The sequence below is a fragment of the Phaeodactylum tricornutum genome, chromosome 1 (assembly GCF_000150955.2).
Source record: "Phaeodactylum tricornutum CCAP 1055/1 chromosome 1, whole genome shotgun sequence".
Lineage (NCBI taxonomy): Eukaryota > Bacillariophyta > Bacillariophyceae > Surirellales > Neidiaceae > Phaeodactylum > Phaeodactylum tricornutum.
Window position 1 is genome coordinate 1,409,924 of NC_011669.1, and position 20,208 is coordinate 1,430,131.

General features: G+C 48.1%; 11 protein-coding genes across 11 annotated transcripts; 7 read left to right on the forward strand and 4 right to left on the reverse strand.

The window, feature by feature from the left end:
- Positions 1-61: 61 nt before the first annotated feature.
- PHATRDRAFT_42883 (predicted protein) lies at positions 62-482 on the forward strand (the record flags this gene model as incomplete). The annotated part of the gene is made up of 2 exons (XM_002176746.1): positions 62-427; positions 474-482. 2 exons carry the CDS (start codon positions 62-64, stop codon positions 480-482), a joined length of 375 nt encoding a protein of 124 aa, XP_002176782.1.
- A 134-nt stretch (positions 483-616) lies between these two features.
- On the reverse strand, positions 617-1,648 carry PHATRDRAFT_31991 (predicted protein; the record flags this gene model as incomplete). The annotated part of the gene is made up of 3 exons (XM_002177253.1): positions 617-991; positions 1,089-1,462; positions 1,588-1,648. 3 exons carry the CDS (start codon positions 1,646-1,648, stop codon positions 617-619), a joined length of 810 nt encoding a protein of 269 aa, XP_002177289.1.
- A 381-nt stretch (positions 1,649-2,029) lies between these two features.
- PHATRDRAFT_42884 (predicted protein) lies at positions 2,030-3,108 on the forward strand (the record flags this gene model as incomplete). The annotated part of the gene is made up of 2 exons (XM_002176747.1): positions 2,030-2,620; positions 2,715-3,108. The coding sequence occupies 2 exons, from the start codon at positions 2,030-2,032 to the stop codon at positions 3,075-3,077; spliced, it is 954 nt and encodes a 317-aa protein (XP_002176783.1). The 3' UTR covers positions 3,078-3,108.
- Positions 3,109-3,984: 876 nt separating this feature from the next.
- Positions 3,985-5,190, forward strand: PHATRDRAFT_8842 (predicted protein; the record flags this gene model as incomplete). The annotated part of the gene is made up of 2 exons (XM_002176748.1): positions 3,985-4,083; positions 4,153-5,190. Coding segments are annotated over 2 exons (1,137 nt in total), but the record flags the coding sequence as incomplete, so codon positions are not given.
- A 2,150-nt stretch (positions 5,191-7,340) lies between these two features.
- FBPC1 (fructose-1,6-bisphosphatase) lies at positions 7,341-9,025 on the reverse strand. The gene is made up of 4 exons (XM_002177254.1): positions 8,426-9,025; positions 8,145-8,338; positions 7,844-8,059; positions 7,341-7,761 (listed from the first exon to the last, which is right to left on the reverse strand). Exons 1-4 carry the CDS (start codon positions 8,963-8,965, stop codon positions 7,428-7,430), a joined length of 1,284 nt encoding a protein of 427 aa, XP_002177290.1. The 5' UTR covers positions 8,966-9,025; the 3' UTR covers positions 7,341-7,427.
- A 1,030-nt stretch (positions 9,026-10,055) lies between these two features.
- Positions 10,056-11,912, forward strand: PHATRDRAFT_42887 (predicted protein). Its single transcript, XM_002176749.1, has 3 exons — positions 10,056-10,815; positions 10,847-10,901; positions 11,083-11,912. Exons 1-3 carry the CDS (start codon positions 10,330-10,332, stop codon positions 11,664-11,666), a joined length of 1,125 nt encoding a protein of 374 aa, XP_002176785.1. The 5' UTR covers positions 10,056-10,329; the 3' UTR covers positions 11,667-11,912.
- Positions 11,913-12,567: 655 nt separating this feature from the next.
- Positions 12,568-14,408, forward strand: PHATRDRAFT_42888 (predicted protein). The gene has a single exon (XM_002176750.1). The coding sequence runs from the start codon at positions 12,598-12,600 to the stop codon at positions 14,290-14,292; it is 1,695 nt and encodes a 564-aa protein (XP_002176786.1). The 5' UTR covers positions 12,568-12,597; the 3' UTR covers positions 14,293-14,408.
- Positions 14,409-14,476: 68 nt separating this feature from the next.
- Positions 14,477-15,457, reverse strand: PHATRDRAFT_31997 (predicted protein; the record flags this gene model as incomplete). Its single annotated transcript, XM_002177255.1, has 2 exons — positions 14,477-14,888; positions 14,988-15,457. 2 exons carry the CDS (start codon positions 15,455-15,457, stop codon positions 14,477-14,479), a joined length of 882 nt encoding a protein of 293 aa, XP_002177291.1.
- A 309-nt stretch (positions 15,458-15,766) lies between these two features.
- Positions 15,767-17,395, forward strand: PHATRDRAFT_17628 (predicted protein; the record flags this gene model as incomplete). The annotated part of the gene is made up of 2 exons (XM_002176751.1): positions 15,767-16,322; positions 16,392-17,395. The coding sequence occupies exons 1-2, from the start codon at positions 16,154-16,156 to the stop codon at positions 17,393-17,395; spliced, it is 1,173 nt and encodes a 390-aa protein (XP_002176787.1). The 5' UTR covers positions 15,767-16,153.
- A 246-nt stretch (positions 17,396-17,641) lies between these two features.
- PHATRDRAFT_31999 (predicted protein) lies at positions 17,642-18,470 on the forward strand (the record flags this gene model as incomplete). The annotated part of the gene is made up of 2 exons (XM_002176752.1): positions 17,642-17,825; positions 17,995-18,470. 2 exons carry the CDS (start codon positions 17,642-17,644, stop codon positions 18,468-18,470), a joined length of 660 nt encoding a protein of 219 aa, XP_002176788.1.
- Positions 18,471-18,611: 141 nt separating this feature from the next.
- Positions 18,612-19,334, reverse strand: PHATRDRAFT_9115 (predicted protein; the record flags this gene model as incomplete). The annotated part of the gene is made up of 1 exon (XM_002177256.1): positions 18,612-19,334. The coding sequence occupies one exon, from the start codon at positions 19,332-19,334 to the stop codon at positions 18,612-18,614; it is 723 nt and encodes a 240-aa protein (XP_002177292.1).
- Between the last annotated feature and the right edge of the window lie 874 nt (positions 19,335-20,208).

The following is a 20,208-nucleotide window of genomic DNA, read 5'->3' on the forward strand; positions in this document are numbered from 1 at the left end:
TTTTTTCCAAGGGATTCGCTGGAGGTCGAACAAAGTGCCACCGTAGACAAGAAGCATCACCATGGCATTTTTGGGCGAGGATGACGATTTTTTTGGCACGGCACAGGATGATCACGACGACGAACGATACCGTGAGTGTGTGGATGGGCACGAGCTACATTCCGGTCTAGCGCGAGCCGATGCGGCGGCCCTGGCCGAACGCTTTCGCAACGTGGGCTTCCACGAGACTTACGAGGAATACCAAGAAGTTCGCTTGCAAGAAGGTTTCGAAGCTGGATACCGAGAGACGTTCGACGTGTCCGTGAGAATAGGGGAAATACTAGGTAATCTTGCTATGAAAGCCAAGCGTGCCGAGAATGAAAAGGAATACGTCGGCGACGAGAAGCATTCTAAGATTCAGCAATTCTACAAAACGATTGCCAGGGAAGTGAAAGATTTTCTGAGTACCGATCCTGGTCTTCCTGAGAAAGCAGTGGATCTAGATCCGCAAGGGCTTCGCAGGCTAGAGACAAGGATACAAACGTATTTGGAAGATGTACGATAAATTTAGGATCTACTCATTTGAAATTTGGCCAACGTTAGGGGCACTGCACTGGAGTACCCAAGCTCGCATGACCTACTCTTCTTCCATTTCTTCTTGCTGCGTATCAGCACGATGTGGAGCCACACGGTCTCGCATGTCGGAAAGTTGCGTTTGCAGAGTGTTGTGCGACTTTTTCTCGGATTCAATTTGTTCCTCCAAGGCGGCTTTTTCCTTGCGCACTTGGTTCAATTTCTTTTGCAGCGTGTTCGTCAACATTTCCTCTTCACGCTCCAATTCTACAATGATGCGACCCTTTTCTTGCTGCAGAACCTCCAGTCGGCGCATCAAACCGTTGATCCGGCCTTCTTCCACCACTTCCGCTTCGAGTTGCGATTGAACCGCGGCGGAGCGAATAGCGGCCAAGTCGGCCGCAATACGGCCGGCACGATTCCGTTCTCGCTTGAGCACCTAAAAGATAAACAAGATGAGACCAGATACGTACGCCCGGAAATTGCAGAATTGCATCGCTAACGTGTCTCGTCGACCCTGTAGAAGAAGAACGTACCGCCCGTAGTTCATCCGCCGTCATGTCCGCTTCTTGTTCTTCCATCTGTTTCGCACGAAGTCGTTCAGAAGTGATTGCGGCTTCCATGGATCGCTGTGTTTGATCCGGTTCCGGTGGTAGATTGGGCAGATTGGGAAGTTTGAGCAAGGCTGAAGTACCTGCGAAAATTGGAGAGATCGACATTGTATTATGGGCGTTGCACATTGGCGACCTAGGAGCATTTCCCGTCGAGTGCGACCGCAAGCGCCCATAAATTGGCGAGCCCATACTCGTGTATCCCGTGATGGGTCGGTGCATCGGCGATGGCGACGGATTGTGTGGAAGACGATGGTGGGGGGATACGCTCACGGACGGAAGCCCGGATGTTTCCTCCGCTACGGAATCCAGGCGGGAACTACGATCGGGTATCGACATATCAAGACACCGTATCTCAAGTTCATTCAATACCGTTAAGACGACAGTGAAACTGGAGGTCCAACTCAACAAGGTTGAGACTAACGGTGGTCCAGAATACGAAGGGGTGTCATGGATTCCGCGCGTTGCACGGAGACCGATGACATTGACGGAGAGCGATTTTTTTCGTAGGAGATACTTTTTTTAGCGTGTGATATGAGAAAATGGCTGGGTCCCGTAAACACGATGAAGATCCATCCATAACACCGCATAATTACCAGCTCCCAATATGACGACGTCTTTTCGTCTTACTGTTGATAGCATTTTCTGTATGTCGTGACAAAAGTATCAGAATAGGTAGATAAATGATAAGTGAATTTTCACTAGCATTAACAGTAACTGTAAGAAATAATGCATGCTACCGTAGCGTTCGGGATTCATGTTGGCAATCCACAACGAAGGTCCCCGAGATTCGCCACGAAGGTCTTTTCAAGAGAGATCGAAGAAATGATCCAGGTTTACTTGAAAGTCAACCATTTCTCCATCTAATGCGCGTTGAGACTGCTACATTGCAAATGGAGAGTCGAACGCGCGTACATCGAATCCGCAGAAGCAATCCGTTGACAGTGAGTCTTATCCTGCTTGTGTTGTTGTGTGGTGCGAGCCCGTCTCGTGGAGCGGCGACAACGGACGACACTAGACTACCATTGCATGGAGTGAGTCCAGATCGCTTTGTCCAAGGAGCACCTTTGACGGTGGCGGCTGTCTGTCGCGACGGTGTGGCTCTGCTGGCAGCGCACGCGCCCGACGACGACGAACCTCTCTTGTATCATAGACATTTTGACGAGAACGGTGTCGACGAACGACCGAATCAAGACAGTACAGAAAACAGCCCAGCTTTCCAAGATTTACCGTCAGACTTTGGTGGTCCGTTCCGAATACATCCAATCGATGGAACGGGAACGGTTCTAGCGAGTACCGGGTGGAGGGCCGATTGTGAACGGCTGGTGGCTGTGGCACAGTCGCTAGCTAGTTCTGAACGCTTGCGGTACGGCCCACCAGATATTGGTCAAATATATCCGCAATATTTAGCGACGGAGCTTTCGTTGTACATGGCACAATGCGCTGCTTCCGAAGGGGTAAGCTTTTTCATTGTCCGTGTCACGATTCGATTGGATGATTCATCTCTAACACTACAGAAACGTGTTCCTTTTTTCGGTTGGCGACGTCTAGCTCCGAGCTTTAAGCTGTGTCGGTATCATGGCTGCTACGGGTCATACGGAAGAAAAAGCCAGTTCCAGTCTCTGGTTCGTGGACTCCACCGGGGCATACCCCGTACGTGCCTTTTGCGTAGGTGGCGGTTTTGCGGCTGGTGGAACGCCAGTTGCAAGGCTCGTCAACGATCGTCTCTGTACGATGGACTTTTCAAGGTTTTCAACACAGGAAGCTGTATCGAAACTACTAGAGTTGTTGGCAGAGAAGGTGGATGGCAAGAATGCTCAACCTTTACTTAACGTAGGATCAAGGGTCGAAGTGGGGATTGTCAAATCTTCGGCAACGTCAAGATTAATTAGGTTACCGATCAAGAACCTATAGCTTAAGATCGAGGTGTAATAATGACAGTAAGTTATTTCTTGCCTTGCTTTCTTCGAAAGCAGAAATTTAAAAGATGCAGATTAGCTCTCCATTGCAAGCGGGTGCGTAGAGCTTTTGTTCGGTGGATTGCAGCCTCCGCTTTACTGTTAGCCTACACATAAAAAGGGTTCGAAACTGTAATCGTCTGGTCTTTGTACGGAAAGCAGGACTGGACTGTGAAACCATCCAAATATTGACTGACCTGTGATGACATCAACAATGGGGACCCTCGGCACTTTACAAGAGTTACCTTCACCCTTTCTCCTTTTTGAGCACGCAGCTTGTGGAGCTATATTGGTTTCCCATTATATCTTATCTGAAAGATACAATTAGATAAACAATGATTTCATCAATAGCATGGGTTCCTGCGGGTGTCGCTGACCCGTCGCCCAGAAAATACGAAATGAGTGCAACGGAGCAGGAATTGATTCGAATGATGCAGGAAAAGGGAACCATCGAAGATATCGAAAGCCGGATTGCAAAATCTATTGATCGAAAAGAAAATGAACTTTCCAGGGCGAAAGTTATCATTCCAAATGATCTACCTGCCGACTTGCGAATGGACGAATACTCCAGTGATGATGACGACGATGGTCATGCGGCAATAGGGAACCTGCTAGTTGGTAAAGACATGACCTTCACGGATGACATGGTGCCTTCTGATGAGGAAGAAAGCGAAGGAAATGAGGACGATATTGGCGACGACGACAAGACAGACGCGGCACACAATGACGATGATAGCCCATCGGAAGACGATAGTGATGATGATCTTGCCGACGTCCCGGATACTCGTGAATATACTCCCATAGACGTGGAAGGACTTCAAGCCATGGGCTTGTCGCATATTGGAAACAATGGAGGTATGACGATGGAAGCTCTCGGCGATGGAGATGATGACGATAGTGAAATGGAAGATGTTCGGCTTACTGCGGATGATGCTATTTTATGTGTGGCAAAGACTGAAGATGTAAGTCGCAATCAGAACTAGGCATAACGAAGATTGCTCCGATGAAAACCTAACACTTGTTTGACTCAGGATTTCGCCACATTGGAGGTCCATGTATACGACCAGCGGAGAGGAAATTTGTATGTCCACCACGACATTCCACTTCCGTCGTTCCCTCTTTGTCTTGCGCACGGACAGGTTATATCGAACGGTACAACCGGGAATTTTTGCGCCGTAGGCACCTTTAGTCCGGGAATTGAAATTTGGAACTTAGATGTGTTGAATGCTCTTGAACCGTCTTGTTTTCTGGGTGGGGAGGACACTTCGAATGCGGATGAAATAATGAAGCTTCAAATGATGAAAGGGAATAAGACAACTCACAAAATTCCCAAGAGAAACGGCTTGAGATCTGGTAGCCACACAGATGCGGTAATGGCTCTTTCTTGGAACGACATTCACAAGCAAGTCATTGCAAGTGGATCGGCCGACTGTACAGTTAAACTATGGGATGTCACACATGCTGGGACGAACTCCGAGGCGAAGTGCAATGCGGCAACTTTCACTCACCATCGCGATAAAATTCAGTGCGTTGCATGGCACCCAAAAGAAGGGACGTTGCTAGCAACAGCTTCTTACGATAGCACTGCCTCGCTGATTGATGCACGGGGTACAAGTGCCGATGCTAAATCAGTAAGACTCGCTGCGGACCCAGAAGCTATCGCGTGGGATCCGTTTAATCCGGAGTATTTGACAGTGGCTACTGAAGATGGCACAATAACATGCTGGGATGTACGAAAGTTTGATTCATCAGCTCCACTTTGGTCGTTTATTGCGAACGAGTACGGAGGCATTAATGACCTCTCCTATAACTCGAGCGTTCCGGGCATGATGGCAACATGTTCCACTGACAAGACGGTGACACTTTGGGACGCTTACCCAAAGAATGGTGTGCCTAGCATGAACGAACCTCCGCGACCTTGCGGGAGCAGAGATATGTGTGGTGGAAAACTGTACACTGTGGCGTTTTATCCTTCAGCCCGATGGTTGCTGGGGTGCGGTGGTTCTGGGAATCAATTATCACTTTGGGATCTCTCTAGCGAGGATAGCGTGCAACACAAATTCAGCTCCCGGTCGATTGCGAAAGAGAGTGATGCGAACAAAGAGTCGGTAACTAAAGAAGAAGATTTCGAAGCAATGATTGCGGAGAAAAATGTGCCCAGGAATGAGCAAAGTGCAACAAAAAAGGCCCAGAAAGGAAAGAAGGCGAAGTCAAAGAAGGTACATAGAAAAGGGCACTGAATGTAAAGTCTTATTAAAATTTCGACACTGTTGTTCCCGCTTTTGGGGCTATAGCTCGTCGTCCTCTTCGCTTTCCACGTCCTTTTCAGTGAGCTCGCGTTGTGGTATAAAGGGTCCCTCGTCTACTGGTGCAAAATTACTTACACTCGGACTCGGAGCGAATCCTGACGGAGAATCTATTTTCTCACAAGTCACAAACTCAGACTCCTTTGTCCTACACAAAAGCTAGATAGCCAGTCCCTCATGACTACAGTATAGTTTGGACTGTTTAAACCTGTTCTCAACCAGTTGAAGTCTTTGATTTCCAAGTCGCCCTCCGGAGTAAAGAACTGGATGTTATGACAGTCTTCCAAGATCGCACCGGCTGATACCCGTATATAGCACTTCAAATGTGTGGAAGTATGCAACCGTAACTGTTGAGACTTCACGTAAAGCTCAACACCATCACAGTCTGTTACATGAACAGCGCCTCTAACAGGCTGCATAATTCGTATCGTAGATTCCTTTATTCCAACCAAATGAAGCGTATCCAGCTGGTGATGCCTGAGTACAGATACAGAGTTAGAAAATGTCTTTGAAGAGATAAAGATAATTGGTCAGTTACGTACAATTCGACATGACATCGCTGGATGTTGTAAAGGACGGTGGGAGCCTTCAATGCGTCTACGTCGGAATCCTCGCTTACATCCGTGCCGCGTATTAACAGAACATCCCCTTCGGCAGTGGTTGCCACAGACATATTTTTAATACTATGCAAAGCTCTATTCCCGAGAAATGCTAGATTTGCATCCGTAGCTATTGATGCGACCAGTTGATCATTTTCGTTCGACGGTGCCGTCACGGGTAAGCTACTGGGTTTTTGTTGGTGAAGTGCCTTTGCTTCACGGTATCGTCTGAATAAAAATTTGCCTTTGGGAAGAATCTGTTTATGCACCAAGTCTAGTTGTCTTTCGTGATTTGTGAATTCAGTATGCAAAAGGCGAATGTCAGCCAAGGGAAGCTCTTCTGGTAAGGCAGGAAGGTCTATCGTTTCCTCGTGCGTGTTAATCAGGTCTACTGTAGAGAGACAGTGTTTACGAAGTCGCCTTAGACTTTCCTGAAGTTTACGAATCTCGATAGACGCGGCGCGTTTATCAGCTTCGGAAGAAGCCGCGATTGGATATTTCTCAGTGAGGTCCTCAAGCTGACTATTCCATCGAGAAAGAGAATGTTTCACTGACTTGGCAAACACATTGATTTCTTCGGCTCTCCGATGTCGGGTGAACTTCTCGTGTAAGTACTCTGTTCGGTTTTTTTGCATTGAAGAAACCGAGCTTCGGCGTCCTCTGCTTCCATCCCTTACTGGAAGTAGTTTTTGCGTCGCTGAAGAAACTTACGGCTACACGATGAAATAGCAAGCAAAACACACAATCATCGAGCAATCCATTTAAATTGATGCTGATGTGAACACTTTTTTTCATCCTTTCTCTGTCAGTTCCCCGTTGCGAGTTGTTGACAAAGAATTTCCTGAACACACACAGTTTGTCGTGAAACTACCGTCGGTCGTGTGTCCGTACTTCGGACAGGTAACGGAACAAACGGACGAGCGTCTCACGGAAACTACATGTGTTGATAATTATTTGTTTAGGGAAGCAAGACTATGTACGCTGAAGCAAGTAGTTCAAATATGATCATTTGGAACAAGAGCGAATGTTGGCGTGAATGAGGGATCAAATTGAGCGAAGTTGATTGTCCTTATATTAAACACATTAGAAAATAGGATAAAACCCCACAATTAGAACAAGAGTTTGGAAGGGGTTGGTCTCAAAGAGGTCCTCAAGCTGACCATTCCAACGAGAAAGAAAATGCGTTATTATAGGTAAAGGGGTCGAGATTTTAACAGCAGTCAACAGATGTGCCAAATTATTTCTCTCATGTTTGCTAACCGTGAGATTGATTTTTGTTCCAGTAGTTAACTGTAAATCTGAAATTTACTGCATAGGCATAGAATGCTTTTTACAGTAAACAAGCTATAAAGCTGGTAGCTAAAAAGCTTGGGGAATTTTGACTACAGTACGCCAACTTCGTCACACCTGCTTAGCTGTTGAGACCTGTTCTTTGTTGTCGTCGTCGCTGTAGTATTTGTAGAATTGGTCGAGCTCAAACACATTTTCGATGCTGCCAAGAAAAGTCGGTATCCTCTGATGGATTTTGGTCGCGACAACATCCAGGATTCGGCCCCTGCCAGTCGAACCCGCACCACCAGCCTGCTCCAAAATCATTGCCATGGGTGCCGACTCGTACAAGAGACGAAGTTTGCCATTCCTATTGGCACGGGTACTCGGGTATCCGTAAATACCACCGTTGATCAGAACGTTATGCACGTCAGCAACCAGTGCCCCAATATACCGAGCGTTCGATCTACTCACACAAGAAATAATACGTATAAGGCTGGAGTACAATACGACTTTTCTGCATTCAATTGGAAGCCAGAAAACTGTACCTTATACCTGTCGAACTTGATCCCTCCTTTAGCGCATTCAGAAAATGTTTGACGGGGGGATCAAAGTCTTTGAAGTTGGCTTCGTTAAAACTGTAAATGGGTCCAGAGGAAGGAATGCGAATATCCTGGTGTGTGTGTAAGAAGCGCCCAGTGTCGGGATCTAGGGTGAATCCATCGACTCCAGAGCCCAATGTCAAAACAAGCACGGTTGTCGCCCTAAATTTAAAGGACAAGAATGAGTGGTTCCATAAAAGGAATTCATATTGACAGTGAAGCATGTACACTCAACTAGTAAACGTACGAAAAGAGACAGTAGCCTGCCGCGACAAGGCCAGATCCATCCTGCAAGAACGTCTGATCATCCACAGACTTTCCCGGAATTTTTTTATAAATGCCAAAAATGCTACCAACAGGAAGAGACGCGTCAATGTTCTTTGATCCGTCGAGCGGATCAAAGACCGCAATGAAGTTACCCACGGCAAAAGCCGAATCGTTCTGAAACGCAAACGAAAGCATAAGTGACAATCTAAATAAAATATATATATTCAAGAGAAGAAACATGTCGATTGTTTTTGCACGCACCATAACGTCGGAACAGCATCGAGGTTCGTCTTCTTCTTCGGACGCAACCGAGTGCACACTGCGACTGCTTCCACAAAAGGCGCGAAGCATAATTGTATTACAGAGAACATCGAGTTTTTGTTGTACTTCCCCCTGGACGTTGGTATCGTCCAATGGGCTTCCGTCGATTTTTACAGCTACACCGTATATATCGTCGGTTTGGGCGCGCTGGACGATGCGATTAATCTGTCGGCAAGCCTCTGCTACTGAAGCAAGCACGGGCTCGAGATCACGCAGCTCAGCGCGCTTCCAGCACTCTACTTCGAGGAAACGGGAGAATTGCTTCAAGTCCTTTTTCCTTTGCAGAGGGGCACGCTTTGCGGATGGACCGGCCAAAGGATCCGACATGTGGAGAGATGCTGAACTTGCGGGGAGCCTTTGTGGTTGCGATTGTCCTGTCGACGTCTGGAAACTATTCGTCGTCGGCAAAAGGACAAAAGAGAGGGCTATAACTGAGAGTAGGAGCGGAACTTGGCCGCGTGAAAATCCCCATTTCTCCATTTTACCCTGTTTCCTTTGAACCCTTGATACAGACAATGATGAAGGCGATTTGTGGGATCAATGCCGGAATGTCGTCCAGGGAAGTTGGACCGCAATCCGATGGTTGTAAACAACAGTAAAACGAAGTTGAGATCGACAGGAATTTAAATTTTTAAATTACTTCAAATGTCCTTTGTACATCCACTATCAAACGTCGCTCATGACATACTTGACGGTGAGACGTCGCCTGCCGGCTCTTTTCTCTTCTGCTGGTGATGGAAAAGACTTTTCTTTCCGATTTTGAAGATGAAATTTGCTACTTCTCGCGTGCTACTTCGCGTACAGGCTTTGATGAAGGAGCGAAAGTGGGAAGTAGAGGAATCAAACTTGAAACAATAACGAACGCGCAATATGACGGTTGTTCGAGCTATAACGCGACAAGAGACTTTCAGCCACGATGTGACTCCCTCGACCCTTCCGTCCATTCCTTACGGAAGAGGGGTTTATTCTTTGTACTCATTCTCAATATTGGTGACAACATGAGTACTTGCATGATGTACGATTCGTTCAAAAAAAAATGACCATTCCTCTTTTGCTGGATTTCGGAACACATGTTTCAATAGGGGGGAGTTGAGATCACAGACAATCATTTTTTTCAGTCTACATTGCCTATAAAAGAAATTGTAGGGTTTAATCTTACCTGCAACTATCTGGGATGCTGACATGTGGCTAATTGCCGTTACTCATTTAGACACAGCTACTTTATGCCCTATAATTTTAAAGGAAACCCAAAGAGAGGATCAGCAACTCCGTAAGGTGGAATTCGCTGTAGAAGAGTAAAAGGATTGAATCCGTGACTTACAATAGTGCTTTACGGCAGGAAAACCAATGTCGGGCATCTGAAATATATTCGCACAAGATTTTGGTCTGTCTAAAAGCCGGTATGTGACCCCGTTCTATATGGTACTTTTTACTTGAAGGTATCCCTGTTCGATTGTCACTGCTGTTTTCAAGAGACCTTCATTGTGTCACTAGTGGGACATTAGACGTTAGTGACTGGAAAATGCAGGCCAACCGTGTTTGAATTCTAACTTGCTTCCACAAACGCCATCGATGCTGTACATGTAAATACCAAATTCGTGAACCTAGTTTCGGAAAGTGGCTTAAAAGTTATATGTGACCATAAAATTGAAATCGAGCTAAAAAAGTTTATTTCGACGAGGAGATATGTGCTCACTGTAAAAGACACCTGAGCTTGATACCACTGCCGGATTAATTGTGTGCCAGAAATTCCCATGTATACCAGTGTTCGCATTACTTTGTTGAGCTGAAACAAAGCTTCCGCGAAACCTGTACTGATTGAGAATTGGAATTGTTTCCACAAGATGATGATGAGCTTGAGAAGTCTGGTAAGTGTAATTGCAATCGCGTTCACATTGGGAATCGGGATGTACAATGGCGTGCACGATATGAGTCATGTGGTCGAGACTTTGTCGTCGATTGAGAAAGAGCTAAATCCCTTGCAGCCCATGACGGGATCGGAGCAAAGCAAGATCGTTAGCATGCCTTACAAAAACTGGAGGAAAGACATTATACGGGAACCAATTCCTCGACCATCAGCTAAAGCTCTTTTCGACGGATCAAATGTAACGGGCGACGTATCGTGGCTCCTAAATCTGGCTATTATAGGATTCGGCAAATGTGGCACCTCGTCTATGGTAGGCCATTTCAGCCAACACAAACAAATATCCATGATGCACAGAGAGCACTGCGAGTTTACATGGCGTGACGACGACACCATTCTTCTTAAAGCCCTGGAGTCGGAGCTTCCACATGGCAACTATATGCGTGGGCTGAAGTGCCCCAGTCTCGTGAGAAGCCCTTTGGGAATGCAACGGTTAGCCAAGTATTTTCCGAACGTTCGACTCATCGTTGGAGTTCGGCATCCAATCCTTTGGTAAGTCATTGTTGATGGAACAAATTGATTCTTACTTGTCAGCTAACCTGGGTTTTGGTATACCTGGACAGGTTCGAATCTTTGTACAACTGCAAGTATATTTTTTTCAGTGTCTAGTAAACTGTCTTTCCCAATCGCTGTACCTTTCTGCTCACCATCAACAATACTTGTTACTCTACAGTTCGCCAGAGACAGTTTGGATACAGCCTCTTCCCAGCCCACAAATTGATTGGCAAATGCCAGGATTTGGGACCCAATAAAAAGGTGCACGGTGTATGTACAGAAGAAGCGAGATTTCAAGAAGCATTAATTGGCTTGGGAAAGACTAGCATGAGTACAACGGACGAAATGCAGTACTTTTTATCCTCTGAAAAGAAACCTGAGAATCTTACCGTTATCTCTCAAATGAAAGTATTTGTCTACGACATAGCGCAGGTAGAGGATAAAGACGAGGAACGCTCCCAACTGTTTATGGACGACATGCAAACATTCCTCCAGATGACGGAGCCTTTCAAGCCGATGGGTCAAAAAAGCGGCGGGAAAACGAAGCAGTCGCGCATTGACATTTGCGAGCAAAAGTACGACCATTTGCGCGAGGCTCTCTTGGACATTGGGGTGAATGCATCGAGGTGGATCCGTCGCTTTTTCGTACCTGCCGAGGGTGTGACCGTCTCATCACCCAAATTTTTCGAGCAGTCGTTGGCGAAGTGGGAAATCGATCCGTGCGAAGAACGCCGAGCAAATAACACATTCCCTCCCAAATGATTTGATTGTGTCATTATCCCGACAATTTGGTTGTAAACTCTAGGCTGCTTGTCAAAGCAACATGGAAAATAGCCAAGAAGCCATTGTCGACAAATTGGGATGCCCAGGATCACGCACCTATGCAGTGCACAGATAAGGTTTCTGAAAGGGGGAAAACGGACAGCACCATCACTCTCGACATTCGTGTGTATGGGTTGGTATTTACAGTTCAATAATTTACACCGCAATCTTAAAGTTAATTTTTTTAAAATGGATTGCTCTTGGTGGAGACTTGCAGTCCCGTTTGTATTGGTATCTAATCATTGTACTGCAAGTTAATAGATTCGCTCTCACTGTCAATGCGTCGAGAAACAATATGGATTTGAATGTTGTTGTACAAAAACTTATCATCTTGCTCCCATGCATAGCCAAAATCCAGGGCTAGCTGTATTCTAGTTGGATGCTCAAACAAGAACTACGGATAGTGTTTCCCTTTGTGTAAGTGGCAAATTCGAATATTGTGGCTGGATTTTCTATCAAGTCCAAATCTAACAGTAGTAATCTAGGCACAATCGGACTTTCGTTGGTGTCAATTCAATTCACGCTACACGTTACATCCTTAGCATCTACAGTACGATATGTTACACTTTCATTACCCCAACTAGTAGTTACTTGGTTGCGCTTCCTTTGCTTGCTGCCTGGTAACTAATTGACATTAGATGATTCACTCAGAGTAATTACAAGTTCAAATATTTTCAAATGAATTTAAGTCAGCAGCTTTCTGGAAGTCGCAACTCCGTATCTTGCGAGTACGATAAAGTCTTCAGACCTAACTGTAAACCATCACAATGTCTCTGACTGTGAGTTCGATCGTGCTTTTGATTTTCCCGTGATCAATTGCCTTGTTCGATATTGTTCAGTCAGCTTGTACTCTGTGGGGTGCGGCGCTATAATGTCCATGGCAGTGACGGCAGAGCCCATGGAAAGTCGGTCCGAGTCTTCGGCGGATCATGCTGCAGGCGAGGGTTTCTTGGGTGTGTTTGATCGCGAAGAACCAGACCCTGCGGTGGAGACACTTGCGAATCCGGATGACGATACAATTTCGGAAGAACTCGCAGGCTCCTTGGTTCGCGTAGGGACAACGGCGTCGGCTCGATTTAACATATTATCCACCATGGTGGGTGGAGGGTCATTGTCCCTCCCTATGGCGTTTCAAAAGGCTGGGAATGGACTCCTCGGTCCCGTTATCCTGATCGTGGTAGCTACCGTGACAGAGTTCTGTTTCCGCATCTTGGTAGATTCAGCACGACGGCTAAGTCCCGTTTCTGCAAGCTCCGTAACTCCCGGTAAAGACTCGTTCGAGTTGATTGCCAGTGCGGCGTTTGGTCGGCGGGCATATGTCGGATCCATGATACTGGTAACCTTTATGTGTTTTTTTGGTACCATTGGATACGCAGTCCTACTGCGAGACATGTTAGAACCTGTCACGTTTATGATCTTTCCATCCCATGCGTCATTTTCTAATACCACCCGGGTATACGAATCCCAGTGGGAGAGTGTCGGGCGTGGGAGCCAGGTCGGTGGTAGTGACGGGCCGTCTTGGCGGAACAATGCGACCATGTTGATTGTTGTTTTGCTGGTAACCCCGCTGTGTACGTTGCGGACACTGACTGCCCTAAAGCGGTTTGGTGCCGCATCCATGGTCAGCGTTTTGATCTTGGGACTCTGCGTGGTGTATCGATCGATTGAATGCAATCTCGGATACGTGGACGGCAACCACGATTACAAATTTTGGCATTCTTTTCAACTGTGGCCTGATTCCTGGAAAAATGTGTTGGACGCCTTTCCACTCTTTGTCTCGTGTTTTGTATGTCACTACAATATTCTTACCGTACACAACGAGTTACGTGTTCCGAGCCACCAACGAGTTTCGTGGTGGTTGCGGTCCACCACTTGGATGGCCGCAGCGTTTTATCTCCTCATCGGTCTTGCTGGATCAGCCTACGCACACTGCACAATCGACGGTAAAATCCACGGGAACGTCCTTTTAGACTTTCCCAAGGACGATCCACTCTTGTTGGTGGGACGCATGTGCTTGGCCTTGACAATAACCTTGGCCTTTCCAATGTTGACCATTCCAGCCCGGGATATTGTGATTCGATCATTGCCTTCGCTGCTCAAACATGATCAACAATCGAATGGTGCAGACAATGGTGAATCAAACTTAGTGGAACAGTCGTTACGACAGTCACTCCTCGAAAACGTTCATTCGGACGACGAAGCGGTTGGCTTAGTACCGCATTCGTCGCTGTCCTCGGAACAACCGTCCGGCAAAGGAGCATCTTTCTGGCTACGGCTAGTCGTTGCTATGGCTTTGTTCTGGACCGCGGCCGGAGTCGCAAGTTGTGTCAGTAGCATCGATATTGTGTGGAATTTACTGGGCAGTAGTCTTTCCATGCTTTTGTCTTATATTATCCCCTGTTCATCCTACCTCACGATTATTCACACCGAGGAGAATGGAGGGACCAGTGAGCGTCCCAGTCGGTTTGTCCTGGCGACAGCATGGGTGCTGTTGTTGGTGGCCTCCCCGCTAATGATCTTGTCGACCGCCAACGCGGTCTACAGTACTTTCTTTTCGAACGTATAGGGGCTGCAACTGCGGCATAGACAGCGATGATGATGATATTCAAACTTCGCGTTGAGGAACGTAGAGACGAAAAAAATGTGACATAAGGGCATGCGTATAGTTTCACAACAAATTAGACGACTTAGCTAAGAAGAATTGACTAACTATAAATGGCGTTCCATCCAATGATTCCAAAGGGCTTTGACTAAAGTGCTGCTTCCTGTTCTTCTTCATCGGAATCCTGCATTTCCGCTTGCGAAGCCTGCTGCTCCGAATCGGCGGCCTGTCGACGACGAGCTCGTCGGACAAGCATGTCCTTCTGCAGGTCCTTCTCCAGCTGCACGAGCGTTACTTGATGATTCCCGCAGCCCGGTACTGGGCATTTGCAAAAGCCTTTTTGTCCCATAAGCTGCATAATTCCCGCCTTGCTGTATACATGTTTGCATGTTTTATTCTTGACGGGTTCTTCCAGTAAAACCATGGTGATGGGGCATTTTAGCGACTTCTCTGAGCTACTCTGGTGGTTCAGAAACTCAATGTCGTCATCGTCATCGTCTCCGCCATCCTTTTTGACAAGTACAGGTTCCTTCTCCCCGAGCTCTGCGAGAATTTCGCGACTGCAATATTTGAGCGAAGCATTGCGACGGTAAGGTTGCGGAAAAAGGAATACAGTTTCCGTGAAGTGAGACGGTTCAATCCCAACAACGCGTACTTACTAGTATGCTTCCTGGTGCATCGGCAGTTGAGTGTTTTGGTGCTCCACTCGCGTTTGCTCCATCAAAGTCTCGATCTTTTCTTTATAATCTACAACTTGCATCGGCTCATCGTCTGTACTGGGATCGGTATTGGCTTCGTTGAGAGCTTGTTCCTTCAACGTTCGGAGCGTTTCTAGAAATATTTGGAGTTTGCGTTCGCGTTCCACATTGCCTTTGGCCAGTTTCTTGATTCGCGCACGCTGTTCTTGCAAAAACGCCCGGACGTCTGTTTCTTCCGCGACGGCATTATTTTCCTTGCACAAAGGTAACAGTGTTTGTTCCAGATCGCCGTACGGTGCCGCCAAGCGCGACGCCATCGTCCGGCACAACGACTGATTCTGCGCGATACCTTCCCGGTCACTCGCTTCGCGACTAATGATTGTATCAAGAACAGCCGTGGTGACGTTACTGTGGCTATTGTAGCGGGACATGTTGAATAGTAGGCGAAGCGGAAAAGTAAATGACGCCAAAGAAATGACGAGCGGGAGAGAAAATGGTGTCGTTTACAGTTAGCTCATTTCCATGGTCGATGCGATGGCGCCCGGAGCCCGGCAGGCTCGATGTGGAGCAGCTCTTTGAATAAATAGCCATTGTGCGACGACGTTTTCTAATTATATCTCTTGGTCGTCGTATCGATGTCTGAGAACGAGAGTCTTCGGGTTCCTCTGTTCCCTTTTGTCGTCAAACTCCCCGAGCCCACCATTTCAGATAGGAATTTGCGCAAAACACACGTTCACTCTCTTCTTCCTACTAGTTACGCTACCTGTAGTCACTTTACCAGGATATAGCAACATGGAGGAATCCTCCCCAGCCGACAATGACAGCGAGCGACCTTTGAAGAAGGCTCGCTTGGACAAAACGGAGCTTATGTCAGCCTCGATACCTGTCGTGCCGCTTCCGGCGGAGCTCGCGTCCGTCGACTTTTCCCAGCGAATATCGTGGGATAAATACCATCCATACTCCGACATCCCTCTACCGTACACGCCCCTCGGCACCGCCCCCGCGTTCGTTCCTCTTCTCCCGCTCTCTGCCACCACGTTCACGCTCTATCGGGACGAGCCCGTGCCTGTACGGTACACCTGCAGCCGCAACCGGGACAACTACGATCCCGGCCATTGCCGACCCCCATGTTCATGCCCGTCGGTACAAAGGGCTGTCTCAAAGGATTGGCGGTCCAGGAACTCGTGACAGATCCCGCTCTATCCTGCCCAATAATTTTGGGAAATACCTACCACTTGGCCATACAGCCGGGGACTGAGTTAGTGGACGAAATGGGAGGACTCCACGCGTTTCAAGGTTTGCCGGAAACCTTGAACGGCGCACTGCACGAGCCCGATCCCAACACCATAACGACGACCACATCAGCCCAACCCTATAACCTATTGACCGACTCCGGGGGGTTTCAAATGGTCTCGTTGGTCAAATTGTCTAAAATTACCGAAGAGGGAGTCTCGTTCCAAAATCCGTTTCAAAAGCACACCAACGCGGACGATGTCAGCAGCATGTTGCTGTTGCGACCGGAAGATTCCATCCGACACCAAAACAACATTGGCGCGAATATTATCATGGCCCTGGATGACGTCGTATCCAGTGTGATGGAAGACGAAGCCCGGTTTGTCACGGCCACCCACCGTACCCTGCGGTGGTACGATCGATGTGTAGCCGCCCATGCGAAAGCCGATACACAAAATTTGTTTCCTATTGTCCAGGGCGGCTTGGACATCGCCTTAGGTGGCAAGCGCGAACAATGCTTAGCAGGCTTCCGTCACCGCGCGGTGACCCAAGGATACTGTATTCCGGGATACGCCATTGGTGGCTTGGCGGGAGGCGAATCCAAGGACGATTTCTGGAGGGTCGTGGATCATTGCTGCCGGGCGCTTCCCGACGACAAACCCCGTTACCTTATGGGTGTCGGATATCCCTTGGACTTGGTCGTTTGCACCGCGCTGGGTTGCGACCTGTACGATTGTGTCTACCCAACGCGCACCGCCCGCTTTGGAGTCGCACTTGTCCCAGGCCGGCATCCGGGAACACTGCGACTCAAGGCGCACGAGTGTGCCAGCGACACCGGACCGATCCAGGATGGCTGCGGATGTCAGGCGTGTCGGGAAGGTATATCCCGTGCGCGTTTGCACCTTCTCCTCAAGACAAACAACCCGCTGGCGGCGGAACTCGTGACACAGCACAACATTGCCTATATGATGACCTTGGTGCGGGACATGCGCAACTCTATTCTGCGCAACGAATTTGCCGCGTTCGCCTCCAACTTTGTGCAACAACAATTTCCTGGAGAGAGACAGGGTGGTGACGAGTGCCCCGCTTGGGTCAAGAATGCGTTGGAAGCAGCTGGTGTTGGCCTCCTCAAATAGATCTTTCTGTAATCAAGATGTATTGCTTGTGATCGTTTAGCTATAGATTGTGTTGAGTCCATTTTTTTGTGATGCCGAGGCTCAAACTCTAACCATTGGTGGAATACGTCGTCGGTGACTTGTCCGGCATTTAGTCGGCATGCGGAACAAGAAACGCAGAGACGGCCATTTTCTCACGTCTCGCGAGAAAATGTTTTCTCTTCTCTTTCCCCGGGTAGCTCTTGAGTGTGACTATAAACGACCGGCATGACAGTTTCTAACGAAGAATCGCCCGATGTTGAGCTCGACGCGTCAACAACTGTGGAAACGATAAAAATAGCACCCACCGAATGGATCAAACGCTTGCAATCGACATGGGGTGAACCTTTGGTTGTCCCAGAATGGGAGGACGATACGGAAGGCTATCGAGCCAAAAATGGTTGGCAGGCAAGTTAGCGTGTGTACCTCCTATGTCTCTACCAGTACGAATATCGAGGCGACATGAATATTTACTGACGCTGTGCGCAGCATAAGGGATCGTATCTGACTCTGGATTGTTTTCGGTCGGATCCGTTTCTTTCTTCAGGGACGAGATTTAGTACACGATGAAAATGCTCCAGTACGCATTACGAGATATTTCGTCCAATACGGAAACGGAAATGATATCTCCGATGACGTGTCGATCACGAGGGGCGGCGTTGGTACCATCCTGACAGGAGTCGTCGTGTTTACACCAAGGGCAGAGTCGCACCAGGGATACTGTCACGGCGGTAGCATGTGCAGTGTCATGGACGATGTGGTCGGTTGGTGCTCGTTTTTGACCACGGGTCGATGCCAACCGTGGTCCGGTTTTACCGTCCAAGTTAATACCAGTTTGCGCCAACCCGTCGCCGTCAATGCTACCTTACTCGTTCGAGCGGAAATTTCCAAAATTGAGCGACGCAAAGTGTACATGAAAGCCGTTCTGGTCGACCCGGCGAACGAAGATCGTGTGCACGCCATCTGTGATGGCATGGCTGTATTGAATTGTGGAGTACTGCCATTGGAGACGCAACAATCGACCGATACCGTTGGGACCGAGGTGGACGAATCTTGAAACGTGGTTGGGCGTGTACAAATGCAAAAATCGAGATTTTAGATCAAAACAACCGCTGCCAAAACCAACCTGTCTTGGTGTGCCCTATATATTAGAATCTGCCAACCTGTGAAATCATCACGTGATCGGCGACCTTTCACATCATGGTGTAGCGACTTCCAGCGCGAGTTGATAAACAGGAAAAATTTGATCTGGAAAGTTGTCCTGGATTTGTGCGTGTACTACTCGTAAACCCGCTTCTCGTGCCAGCCAATGCAGATATCGTGCAGATCGCGACAAAGATGCATCCTCCACGTCTACGATAAAGTCTTGGTCATCGCACGTATTTTCTTTGAGACAAATAACTCCACCCGAATCCAACAAGCTTTCGCCGCAACGTCGCAGAAATGCAATCGCATCTTCATCCGTCAGATAACAAAAAACCCACTGAATCCAAACAATAGAGTATGAGCTTTTCCGCGGCATCCACTCCTGAAGTCCTTGACAGTAAAATCGGCAGCGTTCAACTCCGCCATCGTCTCCAATGTAATCCGGGGCAGCTGCCAAAAGTCGCGGTGAAGACTCCACCAAATCGCATCGTTGCACACCCAGCGGCAACAGGAGCCCTTTGGAAACGCGACCAATACCCGCCCCACATTCGCAGGCGGCTCCTGCTGACCAAATAACACTGGAGTAACCTCGCTGCACAACAACGTCGTTGAGAAACGCCCGAGATCCCTCCAAATCTAGGTCAGAAATTGCAGCAAAACCGCCCAGAACGCCGTCCACTGTGGGTGGACAGTTGTCCTCATAATAATCCGTTGCGCGACTATACCAGGAGGCTGCTGCTGTAGAAGCCGAGTATACGCCTTGGGCCTTCCACATGGCGCATGGTGAGGGGTAGTAATTTCCTTCCGTGTCGGACCCCCGAAACTCAACTGGGGCAACAAAAGTGTCGATCTTAGCACCCGTTTCTTTTGTTGGAAAGCAGACTTCATATTCAATATCTTGTCGATAGTGAGGGCTTTCCGGTCGTAGAACGACACATTTTCCTTGAATAAATTCGGGAAACCGCGTATCATCCACGAGGACAGAATCGGGATAGTGCTGTGTTTCCAAACATAAACCTTGCCACTGGCCGTAGACGGCCGTATCTTTACAAACGTCCGCGTCCACAGCGACACCGTCCAAGTAATTGGCCGTATATAGTTGCACTCCGGGAGCCGTCGATCGTACCGTCATGGATCTTTGCAAGATGGGATGACGGAGGGTCCCGACGGTGTGTAACGAGCCGTCGTCTTGTTGCGAAGAAAGGACATAATTGTGGTCGAAACCGTAAGGCACTCGTGGTGGGTCGACGGTGTCACTGGAAAGGGCCACGTCGGGTGCAACACGCGTGCGGGAGAGATCCGCACTTGCTTGTGCGGGTGTTTGGCCAGCATGATTGACGGCGAACTCGTGCAAGGCTTGCCGAATGGGCTTTTCTTGTCGCCAGTCCATAGCTGCGAATGAGGGTGCCGCAAGATCCACCACTTGGCGTGTAGGAATACTAACACTATTGGTTGGTGTGAAATGGTCACAGCGGAGAACGAGAGTGTGATCGAGTATGCCGTGGGGATCATCATGTCGAGAGAGATTGAAATAGGTGTGATTGGCGAGATTGATAGGAGTAGGTGTGTCACCCTGCAAGGATCCTTCCAAAGTCAGAGACAGGATTATGCCGTTTGAGGGTGCGGTAGCCAAGCGGAGCCGATAGGTG